Source organism: Tamandua tetradactyla, chromosome 13 (genome assembly GCF_023851605.1).
Source record: "Tamandua tetradactyla isolate mTamTet1 chromosome 13, mTamTet1.pri, whole genome shotgun sequence".
NCBI classification, from domain to species: Eukaryota; Metazoa; Chordata; class Mammalia; order Pilosa; family Myrmecophagidae; genus Tamandua; species Tamandua tetradactyla.
In genome coordinates, this window is record NC_135339.1 from 83,449,904 (window position 1) to 83,463,351 (window position 13,448).

A 13,448-nucleotide genomic window follows, 5' to 3' on the forward strand; every position below is an offset into this window, starting at 1 on the left:
GCTTTTTCTCCCTCAGAGTTCAGCCCTCCTATTAGGAAGATTAGCCCAAGGTGAGTGCAGAGTAGAGTCTTCTCTGTCTTTTCCTGTCTTGCCCTGGGCTTCTGATTGCTGGAGGCCTTAGGAATTCCCCTTTGCAGAAGTTTGACTGCCCCCTCTACTTTCCAGGAAACAGATTTTCTCCCTCTCCTAGGTCTTCCACTTTAGGACTTAAAGCTGGTAAGCTTTTGCCCCAGGCCATCCTCTGTAATTGTTTCTTAACTGCTTTTTGCCTGGACAGCAAGTTCTGGGACGTGTGAGATCCAGATCAAGGTCAGGGACCCACAAAGGGAGCACTGCTGGGCACCAAGTTGTCCTGGAGAAGGAATAAAGGAAAGGCCAGGAATGGTACCAGGACATTCATTGACAGCTCCCCAAAGCTGCACTGTCTTAACTCAGTCCCTTCCTGTCCAGTACAGCCCTTCAACTGTCCTCTACAGCTCTAAAGAAGCAAATGTCTATAAGTCTCTGCTGCCTTTGTCTGGGGCAGGTTGAAAAAATGACTGCGCTCAGAGTCAGTGATCTGAAGTAGCTAATCAAAAGTAGCGATCAGCAGTCAGCCCATACTCCTCACCCTACATCTTGGGGAAGTGGAGTTTTATGTCCTCTTACACCAGCAAGCTGCTGCTGCCTGCTGCCAGGGTGGGGAATGGGTGCATGTTACCGTTGCATGGAGGGAGTAATTGACTGGTATTTACTGTAATTTACCGGTCTTTTTTCTCCAGCTTCCCTGCATGTTGTACAGTGTTCTGCTGGACTGTGAAGTTTTAAAATAGTTGATTCAGACAATTACTGCCTGTTTAATAGTTATTCTGGTGGAGAGTGATTCGTGGAGCCTCCTACTGTACTATCTTCTCATAATTCCTCCATCCATTAGTTTTGAGCACTTACTATGTGCTTGAGGATAGTGATGAAAGCTCTCAAGTAATTATTGTGTAGTGAGGAAGACCGAAAAAAGCAAATGCACAAATACAGTGTGCTAAATGAGACAGGTATGACATGCTGTGGGAAGACAAAGAAGTGCCATGTCATCTTGTGAGTATTAGGGGAAGGTCACAGGGTCTTTGCAGATTAGGGAATAGTTGGACAGTAGTTAGCCAAGCGAAAAATTGGGAGGAGCATTGCAGGTTAAAGGTAGTACACATACAAAGGTCGGTAGTTCTTTACAGCTAAAAGATAGGATGTATTTGCAGGAGTGGTGAAAGGAAGTGGCCAGACAGATTCACCTATCATGAAGGTTTTGTAAGATTACACAGGAGCTTGGATTTTTCTGTGGATTATTGATATGATCATATTTGCATTTTTAGGAAAAAAAAAACACTGGCAGTAGTGTATATTGGCAGTAAGATCATTTAGGCGGCTTTTTGCAGGAATTTTGGCAGGATATTCTAAGGGCCTAAAATAAGGCTGAGGCATGAAGGAGAAATACTTTTGAGCTGCTTAAGAGGTTAACTTGATAGTTCTTAGTGATCAGTTTAAGGGAGAGTCAAAGAATGGTGCCTGTGAAATCAGCAAGTTTAAGTTTTCATTGTGCAAAGTCTGAGATGCCTGGGGCAATTGAATTATAATGATCTGAAGTTTAGGAAAGAGATCAGGATGGGATATGGAGATCTGGGATCTTGTTTTCCTTTTGTTTATTTTTAGTAACCGCTTTATCCAGCTATCACTACAATCAATTTCAGAACATTGTCATCACTATTAAAAACCCGTGTCCGTTAGCAGTCACTTCCCATTCTTTTCCTTTCCCCACCCATGGGAAATTACTATTCTTCTTTCTGTCTCTCTGGATTTGCCTGTTGGGATATTTCATATAAATGAAGTCATGTATGTAATCTTTTGTGATTGGCTTCTTTCACATAGCGTGTTTTCAAAGTTAATCCATGTTGTAGTATGTATCAGGATTTCATTATTTTTATGGCTGAATAGTGTTCCTTTTTATGGCTAAATGGTATTTCCTTGTACAGATATATCACATTTTATTTACTGATGGATATTTGACTATTTTCTGCTTTTTGCCTGTTATGAATAGTGCTGCTATCAACATTCATGTACATGTTTTTATATGAATGTATATCTTTATTTTTCCTGAATACATATTTAGAAGTGAAATTGCTGGCCCATGTTGTAACTATGTTTAACCTTTTTAGGAACTGTGACTATTTTCAATAGCAGCTGTACCATTTAACATTCCCAACAGCAATGTGTAAGCATTTCAGTTTCTCTGCATCATTGCCAAACTTATTATCTGAGTTTTTAAATTACAGCTATCCTAGTAGATGTGAAGTGGTACCTCATTGTGCTTTTGATTTGAATTTCCCTAATGACTAGTGATGTTGAGCATCTTTTTATGTGCTTATTGGCCATTTATATATTGTCTATGGAGAAATGTCTGTTCAAATCCATTCCCGTTTTTAAATTGGACTTTTCTCTCTCTCTCTCTCTCTTTTTTTTTTTTTTTTATTATTTAGGTGTAAGAGTTCTTTCTATATTCCATATACAAGTCCTTTATTAGATAAATGATTTTCAAATATTTTCTCCCAGTCCTTGGATTGTCTTTTCACTTTTTTTTTTTTTTGCTTGGGCAGGCACCAGGAAAAGAACCTGGGTCTCCTGCATGGTAGGCGAGAACTCTGCCGGCTGAGCCACCATGGCCCGCCTTCTTTTCACTTTCTTAATGGTGTTGTTAGAAGCGCAAAAATTTTAGTTTTGGTGTAGTAAAGCTTACCTGTTTTTTCTTTTGTTGCATATCCTTTTGCTGCCACACCTTAGAAACCATTTCCTGCCCCAACATCAGGATTTACACGTTTTCTTCTAGAAGTTTTATAACTTTAGCTCTTACGTTTATGTCTTTGATCCATTTTGAGATAATTTTTGTGTGTAATGTGAGATAGGGAAACATACAATATAAGATATTGACTATATGCTGCAGCCTTGTCTTATTCTTTTACTGGATCTAGTTGTTTTTGGTGAATTCTGGGGACTCTTTTACAACCATGTCATTAGTGAATAAAAATAACTATTTTTTCATAAGTAATCTGTATGACTTTTAGTTATTTTTCTTGCCATGTTATACTGGCTAGAAATTCTAAGCCAATGTTGAATAGGATTGGTGGGAAGATATCCTTACCTTGTTCCTGATCTTAGAGGGGAGAACATTCGCTTTTTTACTTAAATCTGATGTAAGAAAGAGGTTTGTGCTTTTGATTTTGTTTTGAGAAAATGTCTTATATTTACCTTCTCTTTCTTTGTTTTGTTTTTACTACTTCTGAAGCTTTCATTTCTTAATATAGATCTGAATTTTATCCTGGTATTACATTTGTCTAAAGAGCTTCCTTTAAATTGTTTAGGTGCAGGTCTGATGTTGGTTAATTCTCTTAGCTTTTATTTTTCTGAGAAAGTCTTTATTTCTCCTTTGTTTTTGAAAGATATTTTCATTGGGTATAGTATTCTGGCTTGACAATTTGATTCTCTTTTATTACTTTAAAGATATTACTCCATTGTCTTCCAGCTAGCCTAATTTCTAATGAGAAGACTGCTGTTATTCTTCGTATACAGTGCATCTTTTTATCTCTGGCTACCTTCAAGATTTTCTCCTTATCCTTGGTTTTCAGGAGTTGACTGTGATGTGCTTAGTTTGTTTTTGTCATTCAAAATTATATATATTCCCTGCTTGCGGGTTATATAAATATAATCCAAGCACTACACACATATACAAAATATATACACATATATGCATACATATGCATTTCATTAAAAAATTCTTTCTTGAAAAGATTTATTTATTACACAGTAAAACCTTAAGCCTTGTTAGCACTGAGGTTCAGAAAACTCTTTTTCATCTTTTTCACAAATATTTATCGCAATTGGTTAGCTTTCTTCCCCCTTCAGCATTTTGTGTTTATGTGTGTTTCCATAAACACGTCTGTGTCTGTATGTATACACATACACACATCTATTTGAAGATTTTCTAGTGATTAAACTCAATTATTAAACATATTTGTTGAATGCTAACTTTAGGCATTATGTTAAGGTCTGAGAATAGAAATGTGAACAAGGCCTATAAATCCTGTCCTTTGCAGCTTCCAGTCCGTGAGTTGGTGATAGGACAATCAAGCAATCATAAAATAATTACAAATTGTATGATAAATGCTTTGAATAAACAAGCAGAATCCTGAGACAGAATGAATAGGAAGTAATGCCCTCTCTTAGAACAGCCACGAAGGCCCTGGCTCATGGCAAGGTCTTTGTATTTTATTCCTTACACTGTGAACTCCATCAGTATTCATTGTTCAGAAATTTAACCAGATATCCTGGAATTATTTTGTTATTTAGTAAATTCTATACTTGTAATATTGATAGAGGTATAAAGACATATTTTTTAAAGGAAAAAGTGGTTACAGTTTCTCCAATTTTGTGAATGAACTATCACCAGGGAATTTTTACCTTCTGTTTTTCCCCCTGCAAGGTTTTTATAAATCTATGTTGTGTTCTTTAATTGGAATAATAGAATACAGGAAAACATTCTCAGCAATTTAGGATTTAAGAGGTTCTATCATAATTGGATTTTTTAAAAACTTTTTTATTGTATAGTATATAACATATATACAAAGCAAAGAAATAAAAAAGCAATAGTTTTCAAAGTACTCTTCAAAGAGTGGTTACCGGATAGATACCAGGGTTTGTCATGGGTTACCATAATCCTCTCATATTTTTCCTTCTAGCTGCTCTAGAATATAGGAGGCTAGAGAGCTTAAGTACTTTTTGATCATCACAATCGACTTTTTTCCCTTCTTTTCTTTTGTGAGCAATAACATACATACAAAAAAGCTATAAATTTCTAAGCACAGCACCACAATTAGTTGTAGAACATATTTCAGACTTTGACATGGGTTATAGTTTCACAATTTTAAGTTTTTACTTCTAGCTGCTCTAAAATACTAGAGACTAAAAGAGATATCAATTTAATGATTCAGCATTCATATTCATTTGTTGAGTCCTGTCTTCTGTGTATAATTCCACCATCACCTTTAATCTTTCCATACCTCTCATTGGGGTTGTTTGGACTATGGCCATTCTAAATTTTCATATTGGAAGGGTCTGTCACTAATATGGGGTCGGGAGATAGAACTGTCTGATATTCTGGAGAGGCTGGGCTAGGTTTCAGAACTTATCTGGACCAGGGACCCATCTGGAGATTGTAGGTTTCTGGAAAGTTACTCTAGTGCCTGGAACCCTTGTGGAATCTTACATATTGCTCTAGGTGTTCTTTATGATTGCCTAGAATTGCCCTAGATGCTCTTTAGGGTTGGCAGGTTATGATAGGTAGGAAGGTCTACCTAAAGCTTTTATAAGAACAACCTCCAGAGTAGCCTCTCAACTCTATTTGAACTCTCTCTGCCACTTATACTTTAATTACACTTCTTTCCCCCCCATTTCTTTGGGACGTAATTGTTGATCCCACGGTGCCAGGTCTGGATTCATCCCTGGGAGTCCTCTCCCACGTTTCCAGGGAGACTTTCAGCCCTGAATGTCATGTCCCACATAGGGGGGAGGGCAATGATTTCACTTGCAGAGTTGAACTTAGACAGACTGAGGCCACATCTGAGCAACAACAGAGGTCCTCCAGAAGTAATTCTTAGGCATTCCTATAGGTAGTCTGAACTTCTCTGCTACCTACATAAACTTTACAAGAGTAAGCCTCATGATTGAGGGCTTGGCCTATTGATTTGGGTGTCCCTAAAGTTTGACACAATTTCAGGGGATTCCCTGATAGGCAGGTTTAATAGTTCCATAGTCTTTCTCTCCTCCTTCAGGGGACTTTGTCAATACTTTTTGATTACCTGGTTAATATGCTCTTAAGATGTTTCCAGGCATTACAGTAATCTATACTGGGTTAAAGGACCTTTCTCATTCTGTGCTCTCTGTGTTTTGGTTGTTCAAATGAGCTATACAGATAGATTGAATTTAGATTATGCACTACAGAAAATTTCAGTTCCAGATCAAATAAACCTTTCTTCCATTGGTCTCAAAGAGTGTGGAATCAAGATTTTTACAATTGTACTAAAATATAGACACTGTCTTCCTTACCCCTATGTTCTGAATTATTTTAACCCCAACCTGTTCGGCTTCGTTCTTACCTCTAAATATCAGTTTATATATATAAAACAACCTCTCAAAATCCAGAGGTAATAATCACCCCTCCGGACTTAACGTGCCTGCTCTAAAAGCTTTCAATCTAGGCCCCTGTTCTGTTATAAGCATTTTCTAAAGGTTACCATACCATTGTTGTTTTTTTGTTTCGCCAAATGTCCCACATGTTCATTCACATCGTTGCATGCCTCACGTCATTGTCCCTTTTTGTAGCAGCACAGCCTTTGTTCATAGGTATACACCATCGTTTGCCACTCTACTCTCCGTCAGTGCATCCTTCAGCCACCTGCATTCATCGGGCATCATGTAGAGATCCCAAAGTCCACAGTCCATCAACATTCTCAATTTTGAATGATTTCATTGTTCCCAAGAGACAGAAAACCAGTAAACACACCCTCACCAAATAGGAAATCAAAACCTCCTCCTAACTCTTGTCCCTCTCCCTATTATTTACCTCTACTGTTGCTGTGGTAATGTTGATGGTTTCCTTTTGGACGTAGCTCATAGCATGGAATAGCAGTTTTCCCCCTGTACCCTGGACTTAAACATGCTTTATACAAGAATCATATCTTTGAAATAATTCTTATGAGAACTCATTCATATTTTTAGTGTGAGTCAGTGGGACATGTAGGTCTATACAACCCCTTTCACTCTTGTTCATCTTCAACATGGTGATATTACTTCTAGACCCACTAGAGATTCGCCTTCACTCCTATCTCATAATTGGATTTTAGTTCTATAATATTCTGGAGTTTTACTTCAATTTCCTAAAATATTAAAGCTGGGCATTATTTTCATGTTTTAAAGCCGGGAACATTGTGATTTTTTGAAAATATTTTAACTGCAACTTAAAAAAATAATTTGAATGTGTAACTTTCAAAATGCAAACCAATTTCCTGTTTATTCTTACTAAGTAATATTTTTGTAGTATAAATATGGTATGTGTTCTGAATGATGTTTTGCAAAAATTTTGTTTCATCTAGTGCAAATATTTACTTGATTTTATTTTTTTCCTGGTATTAGGTTAAATGGGCCAGGGAAAATTATCACCATAACATTGGCTCACCATATTCCTTGCGCTTAGCCTCTGCTGATGTCAACGGAAAAATCATTGTTTGGGATGTAGCAGCTGGAGTAGTTCAGTGTGAGATCCAAGAGCACACCAAACCTATTCAGGGTAAAGAAAGTCTGGGCTCCGCGAAGTGTTTATATTGATAACACTCACTCTTAGGGTGTGGGTTTTCTGTTTTATTTAGTTTTGTTGCCATTCTTTTGAAATTTCATCACTTTACAGTCAACTCTTGATTGCATTTAGCCTGTTCTATTAATCTTAATTTAGTTTTCTTTTCCTTATCAATATGCTTCTGGACATATTTCTTTAAATCTCAGCTGATTGTGCTTTGGCTACATGTTAATTTCAGCATCACTCAGTTAAGCATCCTAAAGAAGATTAAATTGCTGCAAAGTCTTGTAATCTAAGCTACAAGTAAACTTGCCTGAACTGCTATTTTCTATTAGCCCTCAGTGTTTAGTTCCATTTATAGAGATGGTGTATTATAATTTTCATATAGACTGTTTGCTTGCTTATTTATAGTATTGACTTAAACCAATGCTGTGTTCTTTAGTCTCAGGACTTTGAGTGACTCTCTGTAGTCATTAAAAAAAAAAGTGCATCTATGTGATGATGTTAAGAATTACTGATTGCATATGTAGAATGGAATGATTTCTAAATGTTGTGTTAATTTCTTTTTTTCTTTAATTAATAAAAAAAAGTTTCATTGTGTACTTACTATGTGAAGTGCTGAACTAGATCTTTATCTAATTTTGTTGTGAAAGAAAACATTGAAAACTACAAATTTCATTAAATAATTCTACCAAAATAGTCACTGACATTGATTTTGTAATATTTTAAATAATTATGTGTAAATTGCCTTTTATTTTCTTTGAAGTCATATTTCAGAGTGCTTAAAAATTTTGACTTAGAGATAGCTCGTTTTGTATAAATTAGCTTTTCCTCTGCAATTCAGGTCACAGTTTTGTTGGGTGGGGGCATTCAGATTTAACATACTGCATATTTTTAAGTGGATTTTAAAAAAGAATTTTTAAATTAGAGCAGTTGCAGGTTCACAGAAAAAACATGTAAAAAAGATAGCATTCACATATAAACCCCGCCCCTATTACTGACACTTTGCATTAGTATGTTACCTTTGTTACATCTGATGAGAGAATATTATAATTGTATTATTAACTATAGTCCGTAGTTTGCATTAGGGTATATTTTTCCCCTATGTACCACCCTGTTATTAATACCTTGCATTAGTGTGATACAGTTGCTGTAATTCATGAAAGTGTATTTTTACAATTGTACTATTACTATAGTCCATCTTTTACAATAGGATTCACTGTTACACAGTCTTATGTTTTATCTTTTAATTTTTATTCTAGTAACTTATATATGACCTAAAATTTCCTATTTTAATCACATTCACATTCATAATTTAGTGCTGTTAATTATACTCATAATGTAGTGCTACCATTACCACCATCAAATTAGAAAACTTTATAAACAATGTAGTTAGAAATTCAATACAATTTAAGCATTAACTACATATTCCCTACCCCAGACCAGCCCATGGTAATCTGTATTCCAGATTCTGGCTCTATGAGTTTGCCTTAGTGGTGGGTGGGTTTTGAATTTCACTTTTATTTATTTGGCTTTACAGATGTGCAGTGGTTGTGGAATCAAGATGCTTCCCGAGATTTATTGCTTGCTATTCACCCACCAAATTACATTGTGCTATGGAATGCAGATACTGGCACCAAACTTTGGAAGAAGAGCTATGCAGATAACATTCTTTCTTTTTCCTTTGACCCTTTTGATCCCTCACATTTAACTTGTGAGTAATAATTACTGTGTAAGATGAATTAAATGAGGCATTTATAATATAATTAATACTATATACATGAACATATATATATATATATATATATATACACATTATACATCTATAATATTAAAACAGCTGAGCAAAGTGAAGCATATTTAGGCCATATATCTGTAGCTTCTAATAAAGCTACTAAAAACCCCATATCATTCTCAAGTATTTTAATAGAGATTTAAATTTGCAAACCACACCTCAACTATTTTGTGAATAGAAATGTACTAGTTGGGGAGAGAGAGTTGCACTGATATTCTAATTCAGACTTAATTAAGTTTATTTTTCTGGAGTATCTAAATAACCTGAATCAAGGTATCATGTAGTCTGTGTCCAAATTTAGTTCTTCCTTTTTAAAAAATCATTCTAATTTATGCCATTAGTTTTGATCCCATAAACAGATGCATATAAGGAACAGAAAAGCCCAAGGAAATTTTTTATTGCAGAGGTTGTTTATGCCAATGTGCTTTTAATGTTTTACTGAGCTGCTGATCAAAAATTAGATATATTTTAGACAGATTGTGTTGTGGATGAATTATTGAGGAATTTTTTTTTTTTATTCAGTCATCCAGTAGATATTCTTGAGCTCTTACTATGTGTCATACATTGTCCCGGGAACCTGGGATGTATCTTTGAACCAAGATGAGGTTCAGTTCTATGAGCTTTCATAGAGTTCACATTCTAGTGAGAGGGACGCAGGCAGTAAACTACAAACATAATGAATTAAGAAATTCTATTATATTAAAAGGTGGTAGGTTGTGTAAAAAAAAAAAAGGAAAGGAGGATAAAGCGAATGGAGGTGGATGGAGAGGGGGCAGATTGTTATATTACATGAGGTGTCAAAGTGGGTCTCATTTGATCAGGGACTTGAAGGAGGTGAGAGAATCAGCTTTAGTAAATGATGTTTTCCCTGCATTTGAAAGACTCAAACATCTAACTTTTATCCACCAACGTTTATTAAGATGTGTGTGAGAGTGTGTGTGTTGAGAGATAAAGAAAAGGGCAGAGAAATAGAAATTGAAATGGGAAACAAAGTATATGAATAAATGCAACACAGTGTTGTTTTCACACATAAATGTGTGTATATAATTATAGGCATTCTTACGCTCTGTTACTCATTTGCTCACTTAAATGCAGTGCTGTAAGGAACACAGCAGAGACCTGGCTTAGCTGACAAAGTCTGGGAGAGAAGGCGTCACCAAGAAAGGGAAATTAGTTAAGGATGAATTCTGTAACTTGAGAAGGAGAAGCAAGGCTTTAGGTTAACGCAACACATCAACTTTTTACATTTCTGTAATTTGGTTGATGAAAGTACCATATAGTTCGAAGTATCAGTTCACCTAATGTCTTTGATTTCCTCGTATTGAATGTGCTAGGGTTGGCAAAACTCTTGAAGTCATTTTATTCATTGTGTTAAACCAGTCTCCCTAACTGTTAAGAGCCAGGATATTCCTATGTTAGTCATCCCCAGTTTTGAGGGAGATTATTTTTTCTGTCGTGAAAAGGCATCATTTGTATTGCTAAACATGATGCTGCCTTTCTTGGGTTTTTTGTTTCTTATACATTTAGTAAGCCACTGTTGTACTTTATTTTAAAATGTATATAATATATGAGAACTAGAGCCCTGTTTGTACATTCTAAGTTTCTATCTGATGCTTGAGACAAAAAAGGGAAATACCTTTAAATTGAAAAGCTCATAATAATCATAAAAAACTTAGTATCATCAAATCAAATACTTAAATTTAGCGAATCACAGGAGAACCTCTTCTGTATGGGATTTTTTTTTCCTCTGAATGTTATATTCCGAAGAGTCATTGGGTTTTAAAATTATGGAATATAATGAGGAGAGATTTTTAACAAAAGTCCATGCATCAAATTTATTTTGAAGAATAAACATTTTTTCTGCCAATAACCTTCTGGTATCCTTTCAATGTAAAATATTAATTTAAAATGCTAAGCTTGAAGGCCTCTGATGAATTATAATTGTCCACCTATTGCTCTTCAACCTGGAGAACATTCCCATTATGTTATGAGTATGTAATATACCAGTTCTATATTATTAAAATTATCCTTGCCTTACTGTCAAAAATTGTATTGGCATAGAACTCTATTCTAAAATTGATTAAACTTTAATTAGAGTTTTGCTTCTTTCAATGCAGTACTCACCAGCGAGGGTATTGTATTCATCTCAGACTTCTGTCCATCCAAGCCTCCTTCTGGCCCTGGGAAAAAGGTGTACATATCCAGCCCACACTCTAGCCCAGCGCATAACAAGCTGGCTACAGCCACAGGTGCCAAGAAAGCTCTTAATAAAGTAAAAATTTTAATCACTCAGGAGAAACCTAGGTGAGTTACAAGTATAAAACAAACAACATTACGTCTACTTATCAGATATGAGAATATTTTTAGAGATGTACTGAGATTGATTTTCCTCTTTATCTCACCCTTTCTTGTTTCTAATTTTGAATTAATGAGAAAAAAATTCATTTTAGTCTTCTCTAAAGAGGAGGCTCATCATTTAACATGATTCCTGTTTCCACTAATTGTGCCGAGCTCCCTCTACTGATTTTTACTGAGTAGAACTTTTGACTTCTGCTTTTTACTTCCTAAAATATGGGATAAACATTCTAAAGTTGAGGTTATTGAATGCACTAGGAATTTTGGAACAACAGATGGGCTTTCATTTTAAAGACATTTTTCTGACCCAAAAGCAATGCATTCTTATGAGCCAGTAAAATATGGGTATTTTTCTTGTGCAAATGAAGATGTTAACCATCTAGGTAAAGGCCAGCGTTCATAGGGAAGCCCTGGCTGTATAACACTGAGAAAATTCTTTAATCTCACTCAAATTCTGCTTTTCCAATCTCTGAAATAGGATTTTATTGTGTTTCATAGGATGCTTTAGGATTTAAAGATAGAATAAAGCTAAGTACTTAACATAGTGACAGATAATAAGCATTCATTTTGTAAATGCTAGCTATTATTAAACAAATTGCTACTCAATGAAATTTTATGTGATTAATTTTCTGTAATAGTAGATTTCTTTTACCTTGAATTATAATTGTTCTTATATTTTTATTACTTCCGCAGGTTTTTGATCTTTGTTTTAAAATAGTCATTTTTAATATGCTAAGATTATTCTATCTAAATGTAGGTAATTATCTGAAAAATAATCGGTAAAAATGTAAATTGCTTTACCAATAATTCTGAATTTGTATGTGAATCTAATTTTTGTATATTAAATCTTAAACTAATTAAAATCACTAATTAATTTATTCCCTAACCTGTGTTGAAATGATTTGAGATTGGCCCTTCAGTTTGTTTTTTTTTATTGCGTGGGCAGGCACCGGGAACCAAACCCAAGTCTCTGGCATGGCAGGTGAGAATTCTGCCACTGAGCCACTGTGGCCCACCCAGCCCTTCAGTGTTTTAAGAGAACTTCATATTTATTTTTCATTGCTTTCTTATCATAAATAAATAATTATTTCACACTATAAATAGTTTTATAAGTTACGATTTATATATGTTATATTCTCTCTCAAATGAATCATGTGCATCTTGAGTATTGGGAAAATACATTATTTACTGCTCAAAAAGAACTGCTGTGAGGGTGTTCACATACATTATTTCATGTAGTCTTAGTACAGTCCTGGCTAGAAGTACGTTTCCATTAGACAGATGAGGAAACTGAGTCTTAAATTGTTTTAAATGCTTTGCTGAAGTTCCTCCAGCTAGAAAGTAGCAGAGCCGTGATCTAATGCAATTCAGGTCTCTTTTAGTTTTCTAAACTAATTTTATTTTTAATTTCAAACTCTTTAAATAAAATTTGTTTAAAAAGAAAATAGCATATTATTATGTCTATTCTTGAAATGTATTTAATATTAAAAATATATGATTAAACATGCAGTAATCACAAATTACTTAGATTGTTTTTTGAGTCTGTTTAACAGTCTTTTATGACCCCCAAATAGTTATTTCAGTTTTACTAATACCAAAGGGAATGCTGTGATATAGGTTAATAAATACCCTACTTTGTTTCAAAAGGATTTTATGACAGCTTAAACGTAAATGGAGGTAGAATATGGTAACCATTTGGGCTTATGGACCTTGACATAGTCTAGTATATCCTTTCAATTTTAATTGAGAAAACTGCAGTCAAAAGGAAGAGAAGTGACTTGCCCAGGCCGATTACTGATGGACTTACCCAAAGCCATACAGATTGACTTCTGTATCGAGTGAACCTAAATACCCGAAATGTTTTTGTTTTAATCCTGTGTCTTAATTTTACCATTCTATGTAGTACTTACAGTTGCAAAATAAAAATAA

General features: G+C 34.9%; 1 protein-coding gene across 1 annotated transcript in view; it reads left to right on the forward strand.

Moving 5' to 3' along the window:
- The window catches only part of WDR11 (WD repeat domain 11), a 102,556-nt gene that overhangs the window by 10,563 nt on the left and 78,545 nt on the right, over positions 1-13,448 (forward strand). Inside the window, exons 3-5 of the mRNA XM_077126226.1 lie at positions 7,210-7,363; positions 8,910-9,083; positions 11,282-11,468. Of these exons, the coding sequence (XP_076982341.1) occupies positions 7,210-7,363; positions 8,910-9,083; positions 11,282-11,468 (515 nt within the window). The remainder of the gene's footprint in view (positions 1-7,209; positions 7,364-8,909; positions 9,084-11,281; positions 11,469-13,448) is intronic.